This window comes from Pristiophorus japonicus, chromosome 5, assembly GCF_044704955.1.
Source record: "Pristiophorus japonicus isolate sPriJap1 chromosome 5, sPriJap1.hap1, whole genome shotgun sequence".
In the NCBI taxonomy this organism is placed as follows: domain Eukaryota; kingdom Metazoa; phylum Chordata; class Chondrichthyes; family Pristiophoridae; genus Pristiophorus; species Pristiophorus japonicus.
In genome coordinates this window covers 41353087-41378063 of record NC_091981.1, presented here as the reverse complement: position 1 = coordinate 41378063, position 24977 = coordinate 41353087, and the positions used below count along the sequence as shown (strand labels likewise).

At 51.9% G+C, this 24977-nt stretch overlaps 1 protein-coding gene across 1 annotated transcript in view; it reads right to left on the bottom strand.

Annotated features, from left to right (window-relative positions):
* The window catches only part of LOC139264070 (ankyrin repeat domain-containing protein 33B-like), a 46733-nt gene extending 38777 nt beyond the window's left edge, over window positions 1–7956 (bottom strand). Inside the window, exon 1 of the mRNA XM_070880167.1 lies at window positions 7605–7956. Coding sequence (XP_070736268.1) covers window positions 7605–7940 — 336 coding nt within the window. The 5' untranslated portion in view covers window positions 7941–7956. The remainder of the gene's footprint in view (window positions 1–7604) is intronic.
* Between the last annotated feature and the right edge of the window lie 17021 nt (window positions 7957–24977).

The window sequence follows — 24977 nt, the reverse complement described above, 5'->3', positions numbered from 1 at the left end:
CTGCGCCTACCCAAGTATACTTAGAAACATAGAAACATAGAAAATAGGTGCAGGAGCAGGCCATTCAGCCCTTCTAGCCTGCACCGCCATTCAATGAGTTCATGGCTGAACATGAAACTTCAGTACCCCCTTCCTGCTTTCTCGCCATACCCCTTGATCCCCCGAGTAGTAAGGACTTCATCTAACTCCCTTTTGAATATATTTAGTGAATTGGCCTCAACTACTTTCTGTGGTAGAGAATTCCACAGGTTCACCACTCTCTGGGTGAAGAAGTTTCTCCTCATCTCGGTCCTAAATGGCTTACCCCTTATCCTTAGACTGTGACCCCTGGTTCTGGACTTCCCCAACATTGGGAACATTCTTCCTGCATCCAACCTGTCCAAACCCGTCAGAATTTTAAACGTTTCCATGAGGTCCCCTCTCACTCTTCTGAACTCCAGTGAATACAAGCCCAGTTGATCCAGTCTTTCTTGATAGGTCAGTCCCACCATCCCGGGAATCAGTCTGGTGAATCTTCGCTGCACTCCCTCAATAGCAAGAATGTCCTTCCTCAAGTTAGGAGACCAAAACTGTACACAATACTCCAGGTGTGGCCTCACCAAGGCCCTGTACAACTGTAGCAACACCTCCCTGCCCCTGTACTCAAATCCCCTCGCTATGAAGGCCAACATGCCATTTGCTTTCTTAACCGCCTGTTGTACCTGCATGCCAACCTTCAATGACTGATGTACCATGACACCCAGGTCTCGTTGCACCTTCCCTTTTCCTAATCTGTCACCATTCAGATAATAGTCTGTCTCTCTGTTTTTACCACCAAAGTGGATAACCTCACATTTATCCACATTATACTTCATCTGCCATGCATTTGCCCACTCACCTAACCTATCCAAGTCGCTCTGCAGCCTCACAGCATCCTCCTCGCAGCTCACACTGCCACCCAACTTAGTGTCATCCGCAAATTTGGAGATACTACATTTAATCCCCTCGTCTAAATCATTAATGTACAATGTAAACAGCTGGGGCCCCAGCACAGAACCTTGCGGTACCCCACTAGTCACTGCCTGCCATTCTGAAAAGTACCCATTTACTCCTACTCTTTGCTTCCTGTCTGACAACCAGTTCTCAACAAGCATACTGTTTTATGCTTCCACTCTTTTGACCTTGTTACTTGCCAGTAACCTGGTTAGTCTTGCTTTTGAATATTTACTCATACACAGTCTACAATATTTATTTCACAAGATAATATCAATCATCAACAATTTTAATGGGGACGTGAGAATATTTTTCAAACTAAATCATAGAATCTTAAAGCACAGCATGTGCCGGCTCTTTGAAAGAGCTAGCTAGTTAGTCCCACTCCCCTGCTCTTTCCCCATAGCCCTATATTGATTATGTCCAATGTTTAATTGCTCAGTTTCCTTCCTTTTTTCCCTTCTCTCTCGTGAATGTTCTGAAGGGGTGCAGTGTTAACCTTACTCAAGAAGCCATTTTTTTCTTTGAGTGAGCCTGGACAGTATGAAGACAATTTTAGCCTGAACCGCCTGTCGGGAAACTGTTGGGATCGGGTGCAATGCTAGTTTGACACTCCGCCCAATTCAACTTTCCATTGATGTCAACGAGGGTAATATTGGACAGGGTGTAAAAGTCAAGGGAGAGTAATATTGGGTGATATGTAAACTCGTTTTTCCACCCGATGATGTGGGTTTCCCGCCCAGCGAGTTAGGTTAAAATTACCCCGGGTGTTAGTGGCTATTCAATAATTGGGGTATCACAGCCTCGTTAATCCTGCCCCCTAGCCAATCCCAACACATGTCCTTTCCAAAAGGGTCACCAAATAGTGAGCAGAGGTAAGAACAGGTTTTACCCCATCCCCCCCTCCCTAACCTGAAGATACTGAGGCCAACGTAGCCACCCAACTATTGCCCGAGTTGAGATCAGCGGGGATCTGACATCTCCCATGGCTGTATGTTTCAGTGCCAAACTAGGCAGTTCATTTTACCATAAAGCCATGAGGGAATTCAATCTCTCTTAAGAGGCTAGTTCCCTTTCCAGTTCATCTAAATCCTATAGAGAATCACGTCATCAACAACAGACACTCTCTTTGAGATAATGCTGTCAACAATAAATGGGCTAAAGACAGAAGACCCAAACTAACCGATTAAAAGTCTCCTGAAATTAAAGTCACATTACCAACTAAAAAATATTAGTAACGACCAGTACAAGTGACTTTTTTGGTACCTTCTGCTATTTGGAAGACAGTACATTGAAATGACCATAAAAAAGCTTCAGGACAATTTATTGACCAAGATGTATGATTGTTATAAAAGAAAAGAAAGACTTGCATTTATATAGCACCTTCATGACCACAGGGCGCCCCAAAGCGCTTTCTAGCCAATGAACTACTTTTGAAGTGTAGTCACATTGTAATGTAGAAACATGGTAGCCAATTTGTGTCAAGCAAGCTCCAACAGACAGCAATGGGATAATCTGTTAAGTGCGCTTGACACTGTGAGCATGCCTGGTAGTATGTGAGGTAACCTGGAAGTGTGTGTATGTGAGTGTGTGCCTGCAGTGTGTGTGAGTGTGTCTGGAACATTGAACATAAGAACAGGAGAACAAGAGTAGGCCAGTCAACCCCTCAAGTTTGTTCCCCCATTCAATTAGATCATGGCTGATCTATATCTTAACTCTATCCACCCACCATGGTTCCATAACTCTTAATACCCTTGTCTACCAAATATCTATCAATCTCAGTTTTGACATTTTCAATTGACCCCCACCCTCAACAGTTTTTTGAAGGTGAGAGTTCTAGATTTCCACTACCCTTTGTGTGAAGAAGTGCTTTCTAACATCATCCCTAAACGGCCCAGCTCTAATTTTAAGGTTATGCTCCCTTGTTCTAGACTTTCCCACCAGAGGAAATAGTTTCTCTCTATCTACCCTATCAAATCCTTTGATCATCTTAAACACCTCAATTAGATCACCCCTTAATCTTCTACATTAAAGGGAATACAAACCCATTCCATGCAACTATGAGTGGATAGGACGTACCTATTTCCCACAGCAGAGGGGTCAACAACCAGGGGGCATAGATGTAAAGTAACTGTTAGAGGGGATTTGAGGGGAAATTTCTTCACCCAGAAGGTGGTGGGGACCTGGAACTCACTGCCTGAAAGGAAGGTAGAGGCAGAAACCCTCACCACATTTAAAAAGTATTTGGATGTGCACTTGAAGTGATGTAACCTACAGGACTACTAACCAAGAGCTGGAAAGTGGGATTAGGCTGGATGGCTCTTGGTCGGCCGGCGCAGACACGATTGGCCAAAATGGCCTCCTTCCACGCTGTAAATTTCTATGATTCTATGATTCTAACCTGTCCTCATAATTTAACCATTTTAGCTCGAGTATCCCCCTGGTGAATCTGTGTTGCACCTCCTCCAAGGCCAATATATCTTTCCTGAGGTGCAGTGCCCAGAACTGAATGCAGTACTCCAGATGGGTCTAATCAGAGCGCTGTAACATAACTTCCATTCCTTTGAGATAAAGGCCAACATTTAATTAGTATTTTAAATTATTTTTTGGACATGTCCACTAGCTTTTAGTGATTTCTATACTTGGACCCCTAAGTATCTCTATTCATCCACAGTTCCTAGCTTCTCACCATTTAGAATATACTTGGATCTATCTTTCTTAGGTTCAAAGTGGATGAACTCACACTTTCCCAAATTCCATCTGCCACAGTTTTGCCCACTCACCTAATCTATCAACGTCTCTGTGCCACTTAAGTCAGTGTTATTCAAACTTAGATATATGGCTCTCTATTCCTTCAACCAAGTGATTTATACATATTGTGAAAAGCTGAGACCCCAGTACAGATCCCTGGGGGACACCACTAGTCACATCCCGCCAATTTGAGTACATACCCATTATACCTACTCTCTGTCACCCAACTCCTCACCAATTTCCTATCCAAGCCAACAGGTTACCCACAATACTATGTGCTCTTATTTTTGTTAACCATCTCCTATGTGGAACCTTATCGAATGTGTTCTGGAAGTCAGTAACATCCATAGACACTCCCTCATCTACCTCCTCAAAATGTTAGCGAGCTTCGTTAGACATGACTTATCCGTTACAAATCTATGTTAGCTCTCTCTGATCAGCTCATATTTGTCCAAATTCTCAGTCACCCTGTCCCTAATAACAGATTCTAGTAACTTTCCCACAACTGCACTAGACAAATAGGCCTATAATTTCCTAATTTATTTGTCCTACCCTTCTTAAATAATGGAGTAACATTGTTTTCCAATCCAAAGGGACAATTCCTCAATCTAGAGAGCTTTGGAAAATCATGACTAATGCATCAACAAATTCCTCACCTACTTCTTTTAATACCCTGGGGTGAAAACCAGTGGGTCCTGGAGATTTATCCATCTTTAATATCATTAGATTCTCCATCACCACTTTAAAAGGACTTTAAACCAATAAAGGGGGGCAGGGGGCGCGGGAAGGGCTCAGGCAGAAATAAAAGTAACCAAAAGATTAAAAAAAGGGATGAGTGCAAAGTCCAGGTCATCAATAGTGTTGAAGGTAAATACTTCAGGTTCAGAAACAAATATATGTAATAACAACAAAATATGTAACTGATAAAAATACAAAGAAGTGACAAAAACAAGGAGTGTGATAAGTTAAAATGTGTGTTAAAAATATCAGGGGATAAGAGCAGGTCAAAATTTATTGCCCAATTAATAGTTCTATACATTAATGCATATAGCACAAGAAATATAACAAGTGAATTAGAAGTGCAAATTCAGCCTAAACGGTATGATGTAGTAGCCACCACCAAGACCTGGCTACAAGCTGAGCATGACTGGGAGATGAATATTCCAGGTTACATGGTCTTTAGAAAGGACAGGGAAATTCGAAGAGGAGTAGCAAAATTGGCAAGGGACACTATTACAGCATTAGTGTTATGTATGTATTAACTCAATAGACTGAATACTGTAAACTCACTCAGGTGCAAACCTGGCTCAACTTTATTCGGGCCCAAAGTGCCCACATTACATGGTGGCTTACTTTATATACCTGGCCCGCACACACGTGCGTACAGCCTAATGACCTCCGACAGTGGCGCCCCCTGGTGGCTAGTAACTCCAAGCATACATACATGACAATTAGAAAGAGGGGATATCAGTAAGGGTGAGCAGGCAGTAAAAACACTATGGGTAGAGTTGAAGAATAAAAAAAAGGATGCAAGACTTTGGTGAGAGTTGTTTATAGACCTCCAGTTAGCAATGATAAAATAGCAGGAGAACAAAGAAGCTTGTTGCAAAAACAAACTAGTTGGGAAATTTCAATTTTCACATAGACTGGGATAAGCAGCACAACTCGAGTCCCAAAGGCACCGAATTTCTCGAGTGTATTCGCGACAGTTTTTTTTAGAACAATATGTTCTTGAACCAACTAGCAAACAGGCCATCTAAGATTTAGTCATGAGTAATGAGCCTGAAGGGAACACCTAGCGAACAGTGACTCTAATATGATAGAATTCAATATTAGGTTTGAAACGGAGATGGCTGAGTCAAGGTGTTAAATTTAGGTAGGGCTGACTTTGTAGGGAATTGATCACAATAGACTGGGCAGAACTATTAACAGATAAAACTACGGATGAACACTGGGAGGTATTCGAAAAAGATCTGTACATACCCTAAAAGACAAGAGTTCTACATTCGTAATTAAGTAACTTTGGTCAACAAGGAAAGTGAGAGGTAGCATAAAACTAAAAGGGTTTATACGAATGCAAAGAAACAGTGGAGATCCCATGGATTGGAAGAGATATAAAGAACAGCAAAGGGACACAAAGAAAGTGTAAGAGCTGTAAAAAGGATTACAGGAAAAAACAGTTTGCGAGGGTTATCAAGCAAATCACTAAATGTTTTTATAAATATATTAAAGAGAAAGAGGGTGGTAAAGAGTAGTGTGGGCCCCTTAATGGCAGACACAGGCGATAGTGTAACTGGAAATCAGGAAATGGCAGACTTACTAAATACCTACTTTGTATCAGTTTTCACAGTAGAGGATTTGGATGCAGTACCAGAGATAAAAATAAAAATAAATCAAGGGGAGGAACGACTTAGATTTAATATATGTAAAAAAAATGTCTTGTTGTGTGAGTGTGCCACTGCTTGGCATTGTGTGTGAGTGTGTCAGGCACTGTGTGTGTGAGTGTGTCAGGCACTGTGTGTGTGAGTGTGTCTGGTAGTGTATGTGAGTGTGTCTGGCAGTGTATGTGAGTGTGTCAGGCACTGTGTGTGAGTGTGTCTGGCACTGTGTGTGAGTATGTCTGGCAGTGTGTGTGAGTGTGTCTGGCACTGAATGTGTGAGTGCATCTGGCAGTGTGTGTGAGTGTGTCTGGCAGTGTGTGTGAGTGAGTCTGGCACTGTGTGTGAGTGTGTCTGGCAGTGTATGAATGTGTCTGGCACTGTGTGTGAGAGTGTGTCTGGCAATGTGTGTGAGTGTGTCTGGCAGTGTGTGTGAGTGTGTCTGGTAGTGTTTGTGTGTGTCTGGCAGTGTGTGAGTGTGTCTGGGAGTGTGTGTGTGTGTCTGGCAGTGTATGTGAGTGTGTCTGGCAGTGTGTGTGAGTGTGTCTGGCAGTGTGTGTGAGTGTGTCTGGCAGTGTGTGAATGTGTCAGGCACTGTGTGTCAGAGTGTGTCGGGCACTGTGTGTGAGTGTGTCTGGCAGTATGTAAGTGTGTCTGGCACTGTGTGTGAGTGTGTCTGGCAGTGTGTGAATGTGTCTGGCACTGTGTGTGAGAGTGTCTGGCAGTGTGTGTGAGTGTGTCTGACTGTGTATGAGTGTATCTGGCAGTGTGTGTGAGTGTGTCTGGCAGTGTGTAAGTGTGTCAGGCACTGTGTGTGAGTGTGTCAGGCACTGTATGTGTGCGTGTGTCTGGTAGTGTGTGTGTGAGTGTGTCAGGCACTGTGTGTGAGTGTGTCAGGCACTGTGTGTGTGAGTGTGTCTGGTAGAGATTGTGTGTGCCTGGCAGTGTGTGAGTGTGTCTGGGAGTGTGTGTGAGTGTGTCTGGCACTGTGTGTGAGTGTGTCTGACTGTGTATGAGTGTATCTGGCAGTGTGTGTGTGTGTGTCTGGCAGTGTGTAAGTGTGTAAGTGTGTCAGGCACTGTGTGTGAGTGTGTCAGGCACTGTATGTGTGAGTGTGTCAGGTAGTGTATGTGTGAGTCTGGCACTGTGTGTGAGTGTGTCTGGCACTGTGTGTGAGTGTGGCTGTGTCTGGCACAGTGTGTGTGAGTGTGTCTGGCAGTGTATGTGAGTGTGTCAGGCACTGTGTGTGTGTGTCTGGCAGTGTGTGTGAGTGTGTCAGGCACTGTGTGTGTGAGTGTGTCTGGCAATGTGTGTGTGTGTGTGTGTGTTCTGGCAGTGTGTTAGAGTGTGTCTGGCAGTGTGTGTGTTTGTGTGTGTGTCTAGCAGTGTGTGTGAGTGTGTCCGGCACTGTGTGTATGAGTGTGTCTGGCAGTGTGTGTGTGTCTGGCAGTGTGTTAAGAGTGTGTCTGGCAGTGCCAGCCCTTGTCCCAGTCTCTCACTTACCCTGCCATTCCTGTCCCTCTCCATCACTTCCCGCTCGCTCAGCTCCTGGCACATCAGCCCCTTGAGTCCGATGGCATTGCTTGTGGCGCATGCCCGATACAGGCTGAGTGGGCCGCCTGTTGCGCTCGCTGTCTCACTGCTTAGGGACTGCAGGTCAGGAGGGTAGAAGGAGTCATCTGACAAGATGCTGCAGGTATCCGAATCCTGGTCCCCATCCTCGTCATCCTCCCACTCCTCCTCGGGCACCTGCACGAGGCAGGTGGTGTTGGCAGGCACAGCAGCTGCCCTACGCCTCCCGCTGACCTCTGCCAGTCTCGCCTCCGTCATCAGCAGCATGTGGGCACGTCCGCCATCCACGGGGACCCCGGCAATGGGAGCCCAAGGAGGGGCAACCAGGGAATCCCCCCCCCCCCCCCCGGAAACCTCTGGCCTCAGACCCAAAGGCGGGACAGAGCAGGATCTCCCGACTGGAGCTCTAACAGGGGTTCCCCACTGGGATGGGTCGAGGGTCTGTGACCAGGTGAGTGGAGTCACAGGTCGGGTGAGTGGGGGTCACAGTTGAGGGTCCCGGAGTGTGTGGGGGCTGTGTCCTGGGACGTGGGGGCCGGAGTCCTGGGGTGAGTGGGAATTAAGATCCTGGGATGTGGGGTCAGGGTCCTGGGATGTGGGGTCCTGGGATGAATGGGGGAGTGGGGTCTTGGGATGAGTGGGGGAGTGGGGTTCTGGGATGAGTGGGGAAATGGGGTGAGGGTTCTGGGATGTGTGGAGGAATGGGGTGAGGGTTCTGGGATGAGTGAGGTCCCGGGATGAGTGGGAGAATGGGGTTCTGAGATGTGTGGGGAAATGGGGTGATGATCCTAGGATGAGTGGGTCAGGGTCCTGGGATGTGGGGAGACTCCCTCTGTCGCTCGGTGTCGCTCAGGCTCCTTCCTTTCCCCAGCTCCCTCTCAACGCTCATCCTTCAGTCCCATCGCCATACGCTCAGTCCCCAGCCCGGAGCCGCCGCTGTACCGAGTCCGCTCCGCTCTCACTCTACAGCCCGAGTCCGGGTCACTCGCCGAGCCGCTTCCATCCTCCGATTCCGGGTTAACAGCATTGCCCCAAACACATGGACACGGAGCACGGGCTGAGACGCCGAGACTGAGCTACGGATCCGCTTAATCCGATCACAGCAGATTGCAGCTTGGGTTTAAACATCAGCGGAGATTTGGCGCTGGGTAGGGAAGAGCTTCCCGAACACTGGGCAGCGGGACCTGCTCCTCCCTCAGAGGGACTCCCCGCAACCGGCTCCTGGGCTGGGACACAGGCAGAGAGAGAGAGAGAGAGCGGGGGAAGGCTGCGGAAATCCCCGTCTGTTGTTCACCTCCGGAGGGCACGGATTCACTCAGCCTCCCCTCCCCATCCGACATACACCCCTCCCTCACCTCCGTGCTCCCGCCCCTCCCTCACCTCCGTCCTCTCTCCCTCACTCCTCTCCATCTCTCCGTCACTCCTCTCCCTGCGCTCCCACACTCCGATCCCTCCCGCCTATCCCTCCCTCATTCACTCCTCTCCCTCCCTTACTCCTCTCCCTCCCTCCCTCTCACTCCTCCCGCCCTCACACCTCTTCCGCCCTCACTCCTCTCCCTCCCTCATCTCCCTTCCTCATTCCTCACCCTCTCCCTCCCCCTCTCTCCCTCTCTCCCCCTCCCTCCCTCCTTCCCTCCCCCTCCCTCCCTCCCCCTCCCTCCCTCCTTCCCTCAAATCTCTCCCTCCCTCACATCCCTCCCTCCCTCACACACCTCCCGTTCCGACCCTCCTTTTCCCCACTCCCTTCCCTCCCTTTCCCGCTCCCTTTCCCACTCCCTCCCCTACCTTTCCCCCTCCCATTCCTTTCTCTCACTCCCCTCCCCCCATTCCACTCCCCTCCCTTTCCCCCTCCCCTCCCTTTCCCCCTCCCTCCTTTCCCCCCTACCTCCCCTCCCTTTCCGCCTTTCCCTACCTCCCTCCCCTCGCTTTACCTAACTCCCTCCCTCCCTCCCCCTACCTTTTCCCCCTCACTCCCTTCCCCCACTCCCCTCCCTTCCCTCTCCCCGCCACTCCTTTTCCCCCTGCCCTCACCTCTCTCCCCTCCCCTCCCTTTCCCCCTCCCCTCCCCCTCCCCTCCCCACCCTTTCCCCCTCCCCTCCTCACCCTTTCCCCCCTCCCCTCCCCAACTTTTCGCACCCTTTTCCAACCTCCCCTCCCCTCCCTTTCCCTCCCCTCCCTTTCCCACACCTCCATTTCTCACCCCTCCCTTTCCCTCCCCTCCCTTTCACTCCTCTCCCTCCCTCACTCCTTACCCTCACTCCTCAATCTCACTCCTATCCTTCCCTCCCTCACTGCTCTCCTTCCCTACCTCACTCCTCTCTCTCCATCCATCCACTCCCTCTCTCCATCCATCCTCTCCTCCCTCCATCCATCCTCTCCTCTCTCTCACTCCTCTCCCTCCCTCCCTCACACCCCTCGCTCCCTCCCTCACACTCCTCCCTCCCTCCCTCACACCCCTCCCTCCCTCAACCCCTCCCTCACACACCTCACTCACTCCTCTTCCTCACTCCTCTCCCTCCCTCCGCTCGCGTCCTCTCTTCTCTTGCTCCCTCCCTCCTCTGCCACCCTCCCTCTCTCCTCTCCCTCCCCTTGCTCCCCTCCCCTCCGCTCCCTCATCTCCCCTCCCTCCCACGCCCCCCTTCCTCACCCTCACTCTCCTTCCTTCTCCTCCTCCCTTCCCTTCCGCCTTTCTCTTCCTCCCCTACCTTCTTACCCTCCCCTTCCTCCCCTCCCCTTCCTCCCCTGCCTGCGTTTCCCCCTCTCCCTTCCGCTCCCTTCCCCATCCCTCCCCTCCCATTCCCTCCCCTCCCATCCCCTGCCCCTCTCCTCCCCCTCACTCCCTCCCCTCCCTCACCTCTCTCCTGTTCCTCCACTCCCTCCCACTCCCTCTCTCCCCTCCCTCCCACTCCCTCTCTTCCCTCCCTCCCCTCACGTCTTCCTCTCCACTCCCTCCCTCACCCCTCCCTCCCTCTCCCCTCCCCTCCCATCCCTCCTCCGCTCCCTCCCACCCTCCCTTCCTCATCTTCCCTTTCTCCCCACACCTCCCTTACCGCCCTCGCTTCCTTTCCCCCTCCCACCCCCTCCCCCTCCCACCCCTGCCTCTCTCCCCCTCCCTCTCTCCCTTCTGTCCCTCTCCCCTCCTTCCCTCACTCCTCCCTCTCACCTTCCTCCCTCCCTATTCCCTCTCCCTTCCCTCCCTCACTCCTCCCTCTCCACTCCCTCCCTCAATCCTCCCTCTCTCACTCACTCCTCCCTCTCCGCTCACTCTCCTCCCTCCCTCACTCCTCTCCCTCCCTCACTCATTCCTGTCCCCCTCCCTCACACCTCTCCCTCGCTCCCCCACTCCTCTTCCTCCCTCCCCTCGTTCCTCTCCCCTCCCTCCCTTGTCCCTCTCCCCTCCATCCCTCACCTCGATTTCCCCTCACTCCCTCACACCTCTCCCACCACCCTCACACCTCTCCCTTCCTCCCCCACTCCTTTCCATCCCTTCCACCCTCACTCCTCCCTCTCCCCTCCCTCACTCCTCCCTCTCCCCTCCATCCCTCACTCCTCCCTCTCCCCTCCCACCCTCACTCCTCTGTCTCCCCTCACTCCTCTCCCTCCCTCAATCCTCTCCCACCCTCCATCCCCCTCCCTTACAGCTTTCCCACCTCCCCCAGACCTTTCCCTCCCTCCCCCACTCCTCTCCCTCCCTCCCTCACTTCTCTCCCTCACTCCCTCCCTCCCTCCATCCCTCATTCCTCTCCCTCCCTCTCTCCCTCACTCCTCTCCCTCTCTCCCTCAATCCTTTTACTCCCTCCCTCACTCCTCTCCCTCCCTCCTCTCCCACCCTCACTCCTCTCACTCACTTCTCCCCCTCTCTCCCATCTCTTTCCCCCTCCCTCCGCTCCCTTTCCCCCCTCCCTCCCCTCCATTTTCCCCCCTCCTCCCTTCCCCTCCCCTCCCTTTCCCCATCCCTCCCCTCCATTTTCCCCTCCCTTTCCCCCTTCCCTCCTCTCCCTTTTCCCCTCCCCTTCCTTTCCCCCTCCCTTCACTCCTCCCTCCCCTCCCCTTCCCTCCCTCCCCTCCACACTCTCTCCCCTCCCCTTCCTACCCTCCCTTTCCCCCTCCCTTTCTCCCCTCCCCTCCCTTCCTCCTCCCACTCCTCCCTTTCCCTTTCCCCCCCTTCGTCCCTCCCTCCTCTCCCTTTCCCCCTCCCTTTCCCTGCCTCCCTCCCCTCCTTCCCCCTCCCTTTCCCCCACCCCATCCCCTTCCCTCCTTTTCCCCCTCCCTCCCCTCTCCTCCCTTTCCCCCCTCCCCTCCCCATCCTTTCCCCCCTCCACTCCCCTCCTTTTGCCCCCTCCACCTCCCTCTCTCCCACCCTCTCTCCTCTCCATCCCTTTCCTCCCTCTTCCCTCCTTCCCTCAATCATCCCTCTCCACTCCCTCCCTCACTCCTCCTTTCCCCCTCACTCCCTCTCCCCTCCCTCACTCCTCCCTCACTCACTCATCCCTCTCCCCTCCCTCCCTCCCTCACTCCTCCCTCCCACACTCCTCTCCCTCCCTCACTCCTCTCTCTCCCTCACTCAATCCTGCCCCCCTCCTTCACAGCCTCCCTCCCTCGTCCCTCTCCCCTCCCTCTCTCACTCCTCCCTCTCCGCTCCCTCACTACTCCCTCTCCCCTCCCTCCCTCACTCCTCCCATCCCCTCCCACCTTCACTCCTCCCTCTCCCCTCCCTCACTCCTCTCGCTCTCTCCCTCAACTCTCTTGTTCCCTCCCTCACTCTTCTCCCTCCCCCACTCTCATTCCTCTCCCTCCCACTCTCACTCCTCTCCCTCCCTCCCTCCCTCCTCTCCCCCTCCCACCATCTCCTAATCCCCTCCCTTTCCCCCCTCCTGCCCCTCCCCTCCTTTACCCCTCCCTCCACTCCCCTCCCTTTCGCTCCTCTCACTCCCTCACTCCTCTCCTTCCCTCACTCCTCTCCTTCCCTCTCACTCCTCTCCCTCACTCCTCTCCTTCCCCCTCACTTCTCTCCATCCATCCCTCCCTCCATCCATCCTCTCCCTCCCTCACTCCTCTCCCTCCATCAGTCCTCTCCCTCCCTCCCTCACTCTTCTCACTTCCTCCCTCACTCCCTCCCTTCTGCCCTCATTCCTCTTCCTCCCTCCCTCACACCCTCCCTCACACCACTCACTCCCTCCCTCACACCCCTCCCTCCCTCAAACCGCACACTTCCTCCCTCACATCCCTCCCTCCCTCACATCCCTCCCTCACACACCTAACTCCTCTCGCTCACTCCACTTTCTCACTCCTCTCCCTCCTCCTCTCTCCGCTCGCGCCCTCCCTCCCTCCTCTCTCTCACTCCTCTACCTCCCCTCCCTCCCATTGCTCCCCTCCCCTCCCTTTCCTTCCTTCTCTCCCATCCCTTTACCCCCTCCCTCCCTTCCCCCTCTCTCCCCTCCCTTTCCCTCCCTCCCACCACTCCCTTTCCATCCGCTCCCTTTCCCACCCCGCCCTTTGCATCCCCCCCTTTCACTCCTCTCCCTCACTCCTCTACCTCGCTCATCTCCCTCACTCTTCTCCCTCACTTCTCTCCCTCACTCCTCTCCTTCACTTCCTCCCTCCATCCATCCTTTCCCCCCCTCACTACTCTCCATCCCTCCCTCCACCACTCCTCTCCCTCACTCCTCTCTCTCTCCCTCCCTCCATTATTCCTTCCTCTCCCCTTGCTCCCCTCCGCTCCCTCCCCTCACCTCCGCTCCCTCGCCTCCCCTCCTTCCCACCCTCCCTTCCTCGCCCTACCTCCCCTCCCCTTCCCTTCGTCCCTCCCCTGCCTCCGTTCATCCATCCCCTTCCCTCCCATACCCCCTCCGTCCCCTCCCTTTTCCCCCTCCTCACTTTCCCCCTCTCTCCCCTCTCCTCCCCCTCCCTCTCTCCCCTCCCTCCCATCGCTCTCTCCCCTCTCTCCACCTCACTCTACTCCCTCTCTCCCCTCCATCCCTCACACCTTCCTCTCCCCTCCCTCCCTCCCTCTGAAATCTCCCTCCTCTCCCACAATCCCACCCTCCATCTCCTTCATTCCTTCCCAACCTCACTCCTCTCCCTCCCTCCCAGCCCTTCCCACCCTCACTCCTCTCCCTTCCACCCTCCTCTCTCTCTCCCTCACAGCCTTCACTCACTCCTCTCCCTCCATCACTCTCTCTCCCTTCCTCGGTCCTCTCCCTCCATCCTCTTCCTTCCTCACTCACTCACTCATTCCTCTCTCCCTCCCTCCTCTTCCACTATCCCTTCTTCTCCCTCACTTCTTCCCTCCCTCACCTTCCCTCCTTCAGTCATCTCCCACCATCACTTCCTCTCTCACTCCGCTCCCTCCCCCCTTCAGTCTTCTCCCTCCTCCCCTCAGTCCTCTCCCTCCCTCCCTCATCTCCCTCACTCCTCTCCCTCCCTGCCTCACACTTCTCCTTCTCTCCCTCACACCTCTCACCCCCCCTCCCTCACATCTCTCACTCCCTCCCTCACACTTCTCACCCCCTCCCTCACACTTCTCAGTCCCTCCCTCACACCTCTCCCTCCTTCACTGCTCTCCCTCCCTCACTCTCTCCTTCCCTCACTCCTATCCCTCCATCATTCTTCTCCCTCCCTCACTCCTCTCCCTCATTCCACTCTCTCCCTCACTCTTCTCCCCCCCACTACTCTTCCTCACTCCACCCCCTCCTCCCTCCCTCTCCTCTCCCTCTCTCTGCTCCCAACCTCACTCACTCCCCTCCATTACCTCCCTCATCCTCCTCTCACTCCTTCTCCTTCCCTCGCTCACTGCTCTCCCTCCCTTACTCCTCTCCCTCTCTCACCCCTCTCCTCCCTCCTTCCCTCTCCTCTCCCTCCCTCGCTCCTCTCCCTCCCTCACACCTTTCGTTCCCTCTTTCAGTCCTCTTGCTCCCTCCCTCACTCCCGTCACACCCTCACTGCTCTCCTCCCTCCTTCACTCTTCTCGCTCCTCTCCGTCCCTCCCTCACTCCTCTTCTCCCTCCCTCCCCCACTTCTCTCCCTCCTCACTCCTCTCCCTCCCTCCGACCCCCACCTCTCCCTCCTCACTCCTCTCCCTCCCTCATGCTCCCCCCTTCCCCTCTCCTCCCCTCCACTCCTCTCCCTCCCTCCACTCCCCTCTCCTCACCCTCCCCTTCTCTTCCTCCTCTCTTCACCCTCCCCTGCTCTCTCCCTCTCCCTCCCTCCCCTCTCCCTTCCTCCCTACACCCCTCCCTCCTCTCCCTACACACCTCCCTCCACTCCTCCTACATTCCTCACCCCTCCCTCCTACATCCCTCACCCCTCCATCCCTTCTCTCCCTACACCCCTCCCTCATCTTCCACACCTCCCTCCTCTCCCTCCCTTCATCCCTCCCTCCTCTCCCTCCCTGCACACCTCACTCCTCTCCCACACTACACCCCTCCTTCCTCTACCTCCCTACACCTCCCTACACCTCCCCTCCCTACACCCTCCCTCCCCTCCCTCCCCACACCCCTCCCTCCTCTCCCTCCCTACACCCTTCCCTTCTCCTCCCTCCCTACACCCTCCCTCCCCTCTCTCCCTACACCCCTCCCTCCTCTCCCTTACAATCTTCTCTCCCTCTCTACACCCCACCCTCCTCTTCCTCCCTACACCCCACCCTCCTCTCCCTCCCAACAACACTCTCTCCTCTCCCTCTCTACACTCCACCCTCCCCTCCCTCCCAACATGTCTCCCTCCCCTCACTCCCTACACCCCTCTCTCCCCTCCCTCCCTACACCGCTCTCTCCCCTCCCTCCCTACACCGCTCCCTCCTCTCCCTCCCTACACCCCTCCCGCCTTTCTCTCCCTACACTTCTCCTCCTCCTCCCTCCTCACCATCTTCCTCCTTTCCCTCCCTATACATCTCCCTCCTCTCCCTCCCTACGCACCTCCCTCTCCTCCCCCTCTTCTCCTCCTCCACCCCTCCTTCTCCTCCTCCTCCCCTTCTCCTCCTCCTCATCCCCCTCATCTCTGTTTCCCCCCCGTCCCTGTGTCCCCCCCATGCCTGTTTGCCCCCCCATCCCCGTTTACCCCCCCATCCCTGTGTCCCCCCCGTGCCTGTTTACCCCCCACCCCGTCCCTGTTTACCCCCTCCCTGTTTATCCATCCCTCCCCATCTCTCTTTACCCCCCTCTTTGTTTACCCCCGTCCCTGTTTCCTCCCGTCCCTCTTACCCCCTGTTCATGTTTGCCCCACCTCTACGTGTTGCCCCTCTCCACAGCTCCCAGGCGGACCCGGTCACAGCGATCTCCCCGCCTGAAGGTGACCCGCAGACCGGGGAGAGTCAGCCATCTCCCCCCCACCCCTCAGCCCGAGGTCACCCTGAGCACAAATACAAAACAAATCAATGAATGAACTCTGGGCTGCTGGGGGGGATTCCGGGGGGTTGCCAGACTCCTGTCCCGCTCACACACACATGTTTCACTCCAATTTCCCCGCGGTTTGACGCATGGTGGGGTGTTTCCAGTAAATCTTTGGATGACAGTGTGGTGGTTTCTAAAGGGCATTTGTATTTTTTTGCATCTCTGTTATCAGGGAGTAGTTGCTCTCTCGGGTCTGTGCAAATGAGGCGGAGGCAGCAGTCAGTGGCAGAGTGCCTGCGCTCGACCTCAATCTGTCATTGACAGGCTTTGCGAGGACTGCATTGAGCAGATGGGTAATCGGATGCCCAGAAATTACTTTCCTGGTTAAGTACTAGAGTTTTGTTTCCCGTTTGTTCAGCAACCTTAGAATAAATTTAATTAATATTTTACTTCTGTGTTGGCAGGGTACTTTCGCTTTCATCCTGTTGCAAATGTTAAAATAAAGTTACAGGGTATGAAACAAAACAGCTTTTAGATAGCAGCTCAACACATTCTGGGGTTGGGTGCTGCCCGATCTGACTTGCTGGATTTTCTTGTGCCGCACGATTTTCTGTTGTCAACTTCAGACACACGTGTTGTTAAATCTAATTGTGGCCCTATATTTATAGCCATTTCTTTCAGCAAATCGCAGTCAGTGTAGGTGTATTCAAAACATCGTCACTTAATGCATTGTGTGGCATAATATTCTGAGTAAAAACCACTGCTTCTTTCAGATCACTGCCTCTGTCTTTATTCCTTCAGATCACGTCTGTCTGAGCCAGAGCCTACACAATGTATGACATTACCCCTGTGGTTAATCCCCTCTTATACATGGCCTTCTTTGACCTTACAAAGGCCACTGTGAACCGCGAGGGTCTATGGAGCATGCTCCTCTGTTTCGGATGCCCCCAAAAGTACATCACCATTCTCCACCTGCTCCACGACAACATGCAGGCCATGAGCCTTACCAATGGATCCATCACCGACCCAATCCACGTCCGGACCGGGGTCAAGCAGGGCTGCGTCATCGTCCCAACTCTCTTCTCAATCTTCCTCGCTGCCATGCTCTACCTCACAGTCGATAAGCTCCCTGCTGGAGTGGAACCAGTGGGAACCTGTTCAACTGTTGCCGTCTCCAGGCCAGGTCCAAGACCACCCCAACCTCTGGCGTCGAGCTACAGTACGCGGACAATGCCTGCGTCTGCGCACATGCCTGCTGAACTCCAGGACAAAATCGATGTATTTACTGAGGTGTACGAAAGCATGGGCCTTACACTAAACATCAGTAAGACAACGGTCTTTCACCAGCCTGTCCTCGCCACACAGCACTGCCCCCCCCCCCAGTCATCAAGATCCACGGCGTGGCCCTGGAAAACGTGGACCACTTCCCTTATCTCGGGAGCCTCCTATCAACAAGAGCAGGCATTGACGACGAGATCCAACACCGCCTCCAGTGCAGCCTTCGGCCACCTGAAGAAAGGAGTGTTTGAAGACCGGGCCCTCAAACCTGTCACCAAGCTCATGGTTTGCAGGGCTGTGGTAATACCCGCCCTCCTGTATGGCTCAGAGACATGGACCATGTACAGTAGGCACCTCAAGTTGCTGGAGAAATACCACCAACGATGTCTCCGCAAGATCCTACAAATCCCCTGGGAGGACAGACACATCAACGTTAGCGTCCTCGACCAGGCCAACATCCCCAGCATTGAAGCACTGACCACACTTGATCGGCTCTGCTGGGCAAGCCACATAGTTCGCATGCCAGACACGAGACTCCAAAAGCAAGCGCTCTACTTGGAACTCCTTCACGGCAAGGACACCCTCAAAGCCTCCCTGATAAAATACAACATCCCCAAATGACACCTGGGAGTCCCTGGCCCAAGGCCGCCCAAAGTGGAGGAAGTGCATCCGGGAGGGCGCTGAGCACCTCGAGCCTTGTCGCCAAGAGCATGCAGAAATCAAGCACAGGCAGCGGAAAGAGCGTGCAGTAAACCAGTTCCACCCACCCCTTCCCTCAATGATTATCTGCCCCACCTGTGACAGAGACTGTGGTTCTCGTATTGGATTGTTCAGCTACCTAAGAACTCATGTTAAGAGTGGAAGCAAGTCTTCCTCGATTCCAAGGGACTGTCTATGATGATGGATTATCCCCCTCTGTTGGAAACAATAATGTAATATAGCCTTAAATATTACTGAGTATATTTTCTGGTCAGTGTTATTTCCAAAGCAGTTCCCAATTCTTGCACAAATGGGAGATGAGCTGGGCACGAGGTAGGCAGTTTCTGGCAGTAGCTGGTCTCTAGTCGTCTTGGTTAATCCTTACCACTGGACCAAGACCTAGTTCTGTCAAGCCCATGTGGTGGCTGGTGTGCAACGGCCACCAAACATTAAAAAAATCCACACACAGGCATCTTCCACCCTTCAATATGCAATTTGGGACCTGGAATATTATGTCCTTCATTGAAACATCTGTGAATTCATCCTTTTTTGGTGGAAGCAAGTTATCCTCGATACGAGGGACCGCCTAAGAAGAAGTAGGCAGTTTCTAACATCTTCATACATTATGTATGCTTCCAAGTCAAGGCGACACAAACATAGGACGAGGACAGGGTGGGTATGTACCTTGAAGCAGCTGTCACAATTTGAGGAGGCCAAGGCTCTTTTGGGCGTGGATCTGTGTTGGGTATAAGTGAGGACAAGTTTGAAGGAATGCCACCCAGCAAGTAACCTCCATTCTTTATTATCCTTCATACACTCACTCACTTTCTCAATTATCATAGCAGGAGACATGATGTACAACTTTCTACCATCAACACTGTCGTGATTGAGCCATGATTGAGCCTTTAACCATTCAGTTACTGCTGGCAGATAGGCAGACTGGGTGATCGGTTGAAAAGAGCTATGACAGTAGCCGTCACCCATAGCATAGACATCATCTGCTCTAATGCAGATTATTGGTCATCAATATTTTGAGAAATACATAAAATTTAACTGGGCCCTGAGATTCCTTGGGCTGGATAGGATGGGAAGACTGAGGGTGGAGGCATAGAGATTTGGGATGGAAGCTGATACATCCCATTTGGACTGATCCTGTAAGAGTGGCCATGGATGAATTTACTACCTGCACCCCCAACCCCTCCATGTCAAGAGGAATGGCTGTGGGAGTTGAAGGTTGCCCTGGGAAATTCCACTCAGTCTGGCTCCTGATGTAGACTCAATGGAACCTACGCCTGTTCACCACGGGTATGTTACTGACCCAATCCCTGGGATTTGGGACCTGGCCTATGGCTTCTGGCATGGGTGGGCAGGAGTTCAAGGGCCCTCCAGAAATTTCATGGCTATGATTGTTTTATTGCTCTTCAGTGCTGGTTTGGAACAAGAAAGACAGCTGTTCAGTTTCAGTAGAGGGAACACCTGCCATTTTCTTTGGGGAGGGGAGCACAATGTTTTCATTACGATGTTCGGTGGAAAGATGTTGTTATGTATGTAATAACTCGATAGACTGAATACTGTAAACTAACACAGGTACAAACCTGGCTCTGCTTTATTCGGGCTCAAAGTGAATACATTACATGATGGCTTGCCTTATATACCTGGGCCGCACACATGTGCATACAGCTGAATGACCTCCGACAGTCACGCCACCTGGTGGCTAGTAACCCAAAACATACATACATGACAATAGCCCCCTTTAAGATATTAGTAACAGTCTTTTTACAAATTCAGACAGTCCGAGGCTTTCCACTCCCGAGTTGAATGTCTCAGTTCAACTCCAGCCTTGGGCGAGCGTTCTGAGTCTGTTATGACTGGGGGCTGGGTAGCCGATCTGATGGGAGTGGCAATGACCACGTCAGGCATTGAAAGTCCAGATTCATTGATGACAGCGGAGTCCTCTGATGACTGAGGGTAGGTTGGTTGGTCACTGATTGTGTCTTCCTCAGACTGTTCCAGTTCATCCGTGTGCCGCAGCTTTATCTGATCGACATGTTTCCTGCATGTTTGCCCATTCTTGAGCTTGATGATAAACACTCTGTTACCCTCCTTGGCCATAACAGTACCGGCGATCCACTTGGGACCTTGACCATAATTTAGTACATACACAGGATCGCTAACAGAAATGTTGCGTGACACAGTAGCGCGATCATGTTACCACTGCTGATTTTGACGTCTGTATTCAACATGATCATTCAAATCAGCATGGACAAGAGAGAGCCTGGTCTTGAAACCTCTCTTCATCAATAGTTCAGCAGGGGGGACCCCGGTAAGCGTGTGGGGTCTTGTCCTGTAACTAAGTAATATGCATGACAAGCAAGTCTGCCGTGAACCTTGAGTTACACGTTTCATACTCTGCTTGATGGTTTGGACGGCGCGCTCTGCTTGACCATTGGATGTGGCTTTGAATGGTGCTGACCTCACATGTTTGATACCATTGAGTTTCATGAACTCTTGAAACTCCAGACTAGTGAAGCCAGGTCCGTTGTCGCTTACAACGATGTCGGGCAGACCATGAGTGGCAAACATGACACGAAGGCTCTCAATGGTAGCTGTGGATGTACTGGATGACCAACAGATCCATCACAGACCCAATTCATGTCCGGACCGGGGTCAAGCAGGGTTGCGTCATCGCCCCAACCCTCTTCTCAATCTTCCTCACTGCCATGTTCCACCTCACAGTTGATAAGCTCCCCACTGGAATGGAGCTAAACTACAGAACCATTGGGAAGCTGTTCAACCTTCGCCGTCTCCAGGCCAGGTCCAAGACCACTCCAACCTCTGTCGTCGAGCTACAGTACGCGGATGATGCCAGTGTCTGTGCACACACAGAGGCTGAACTCCAGGACATAGTCGACGTATTTACCGAGGCGTATGAAAGCATGGGCCTTACGCTAAACATTAGTAAGACAAAGGTCCTACACCAGCCTGTCCTCACCGCACAGCACTGTCCCCCAAACATCAAGATCCATGGCGTGGCCCTGAACAACATGGCTCACTTCCCCTTTTCTCGGGAGCCTCCTATCAACAAGAGCAGGTATTGATGATGAGATCCAAAACCGCCTCCAGTGTGCCAGTGCAGCCTTCGGCCGCCTGAGGAAAAGAGTGTTTGAAGATCAGTACCTCAAAACTATCACCATGCTCATGGTCTACAGGGCTGTAGTAATACCTGCCCTCCTGTGTGGCTCAGAGACGTGGACCATGTACAGTAGACACCTCAAGTCGCTAGAGAAATACCACCAACGATGTCTCCGCAAGATCCTGCAAATCCCCTGGGAGGACAGATGCACAAACATTAGCGTCCTTGTCCAGGCCAACATCCCCAGCATTGAAGCACTGACCACACTTGATCAGCTCCGCTGGGCAGGCCACATAGTTCACATGCCAGACATGAGACTCCCAAAGCAAGTGCTCTACTCGGAACTCATCCACGGCAAACGAGCCAAAGGCGGGCAGAGGAAACGTTATAAGGACACCCTCAAAGCCTTCCTGATAAAGTGCGACATCCCCACTGACACCTGGGAGTCCTTGGCCATAGACCGCCCTAAGTAGAGGAAGTGCATCCGGGAGGGTGCTGAGCTCCTCGAGTATCGTCGCTGAGAGCATACAGAAATGAAGCGCAGGTAGCGGAAGGAGCATGTGGCAAACCAGGCTCCCTGCCCACCCTTTCCCTCAACGACTATCTGTCCCACCTATGACAGAAACTGTGGTTCTCGTATTGGACTGTACAGCCACCTGAGAACTCATGCTAAGAATGGAAGCAAGTCTTCCTCGATCACGAGGGACTACCTATGATGATGATGATGATGGATGACATGATTATATACTCTATCCACTTGGAATATGCATCCACCACAATTAAAAACATATTTCCCAGGAAGGGACCTGCAAAGTCGATGTGGATCCTGGACCATGGTTTAGATGGCCACGACCACAGACTCAGCGGCGATTCCGCTGGTACTTTACTTAGCTGCATGCAAGTGTTGCACTGATGCACACATGATTCCAGATCAGAGTCAATTCCAGGCCACTATACATGAGACCTGGCAATTGCTTTCATCATGACAATACCAGGATGAGTGCTATGTAGATTCTGTACAAATTTCTCTCTGCCTTTCTTAGGTATAACAACATGATTACCCCACAGTAAACAATCTGATTGAATGGATAGTTCGTCTTTGCGACGGTTGTAAGGTTTGGTCTCATCACCCATTTGCTTGGGTATGGCAGACCAATCACCACTAAGAACACAACGTTTCACAACCGATAATATCGGGTCCTGGCTGGTCCAGGTCTTAACTTGTTGAGCCGTGACAGGGGTTCCTTCACTTTCAAGCATCCGTGACTAACAGTAGGTCTGCAGGTTGTGGCTTCTCCACCTCCGGTGTGGACAACAGCAGACGGCTCAGTGCATCGGCACAATTCTTGGTGTCAGGTCTATGGTGAATGACATAATCATAGGCAGATAATGTCAGCGCCCACCTTTGGATACGGGACGATGCACAGGTATTGATACCACTGTTTTCCGAAAACAATGAAATGAGTGGCTTGTGATCTGTTTCCAATTCAAACCGAAGACCAAACAGGTACTGTTGCATCTTTTTAACCCCATACACACAGGCTAATGCTTCTTTTTCTACCATGCTGTAGGCTCTTTCCACCTTTGACAAACTTTTAGAAGCATACGCAACAGGTTGTAATTTACCTGACTCATTAGCTTGTTGTAGCACACAACCAACTCCATATGACGAAGCATCAAAGGCCAATACTAGATGCTTACATGGATCATAATGTACCAGCAGCTTGTTAGAGCAAAGCAGATTAGTAGCTTTCTCAAAAGCTCTGACTTGAGATGTACCTTAAACCCAGTTGTCGCCTTTTATTAGCAGCATGTGCAGTGGCTCTAATAAAGTGCTCAATCTCGGTAGGAAATTACTGCAGTAGTTGAGTAGACCAAGGAACGAATGCAGCTCCGTCACATTCTGAGGCTAGGGTGCATTTTTGATGGCCTTGGTTTTTGAGTCCGTAGGCCTGATGCCATCAGCAGCAATTTTCCTTCCCAAGAACTTGACTTCCGGTGCAATGAAGACGCACTTCGAACGTTTCAGTCTGAGTCCCACTTTGTCCAGACGATGTAGAACCTCTTCCAGGTTGTTCAGATGTTCAGCGGCGTCACAACCTGTGACCAGGATGTCATCTTGGAACACGATGGTTCTAGGGACGGACTTCAGTATACTCTCCACGTTCCTCTGAAATATGGTTGCAGCAGAGCGAATTCTGAAAGGAAACCTGTTGTAGATAAACAGTCCTTTATGTATGTTCATGCACGTAAGTTTCTTCGATGTTTCGACCAGCTCCTGTGTCATGTAGGCCAATGTCAGATCCAGGTTAGTGCTAGCATTGCAAACAGGTCATCAGCCTTCGGTAACAGGTATTGATCCTGTTTCAAAACTCGGTTGATCGTAACCTTGTAGTCTCCACAAATCCAGACAGTGTCATCATTCTTCAATACAGGAACAATGGGACTGGCCCATTCGTTAAATTCGACTGGTGATATGACCCCTTCACCCTGGAGTCTGTCCAGTTTGATTTCGACCTTCTCCCTCATCATGTACAGAACCGCCCGAGCTTTATGATGGATGGGTCTTGCATCTGAGTCCATGTGGATCTGCACCTTGGTTCCCGTGAATTTGCCGATGCCTCGTTCAAACAGCGAGGGGAACTTGCTCAGCACTTGAGCACATGGAGTATCATCCTCTGACGACAACACTTTGATATCATTCCAATTCCATTTGATTTTTTCTAGTCAATTCCTGCCGAACAGCGTTGGACCATTGCCTGGAACAATCCATAATGGTAAATCATGAACCGCACCATCATACGACACCTTGACTACTGCACTGTCAATCACTGTTATGAGTTCTTTAGTGTACGGATGCAACATGGCATTGACTGGATTCAGCTTAGGCCTCACAGCCTTAGTGTCCCACAGTTTGTCGAATGTCCGCTGGCTCATTATTGATTGACTCCCACCCGTGTCCAATTCCATCGGTACCGGTACACCTTTAAGTTTCACATTAATCATTATCAGTTGGCTCTTTGTTAGGAATGAATACAGTCCATGCACTTACTCCTCTGGTATGTCGGATCCGCGCTATACTGGTCATCATCCTCCATGTGGTGTGTCACAACATGCTTGCTCAGTTGCGGATACATGCGCTGGAGATGCCCCAGTCTTGAACAGCCTTTACAAATGTACTGTTTAAACTAATACTGATGAAGCCGATGATTGCCCCCACAATGCCAACAAGGTGAAATCGGATTCATTCCTGTTGGCGAACTTTGGGCAGCCACAGGTTTCGCATACGCAGTCGAGTAGGCCCTGCCATACGCAGCTCTGCCAAACGATGATACAATCTTGTTTACAGTACTTGCCGAGTTCCGATTTTTCGATGATATCTGCTTTAAGTTTTTGTCCGTCGTCATGCATGCCTGGGCAATCGTGATGGTTAATATGTCTTTATTATACAGTATAAATGCACACGAGTCCCATACTTGAGAGAAGGTCACTCTGTGACCAATAACCTTTATTCGTGGAGAAGATGAGTTGAGCTTCCCCTTTTTTACCTGAACGTCCAGGTTAGGAGTGTCTCCCACAAGTTCATCACCTAATGGTCAATGTTCTCACGGTGTACAACTTAGGTCAGTTTATACATGGATTACAATGACAGTTGAATACATGACATCACCTCCCCCCCAAAGTCTTATTGGGATCACAGGTTAAGTCTCTCTTGTGGTTTACGCTCCCTTGTAGAGCGCCTGAGTTGGGGCACCGGTTGTTGGGCGCTGGCCTGAGTGTCTGCTGTTTGCGGTGCCTCAGGCATGTCCGGACTGCCCACAGTGACTGGGCTCTCCTCCGCTTGGTTCCGGTGTTAGGTCACCTGTG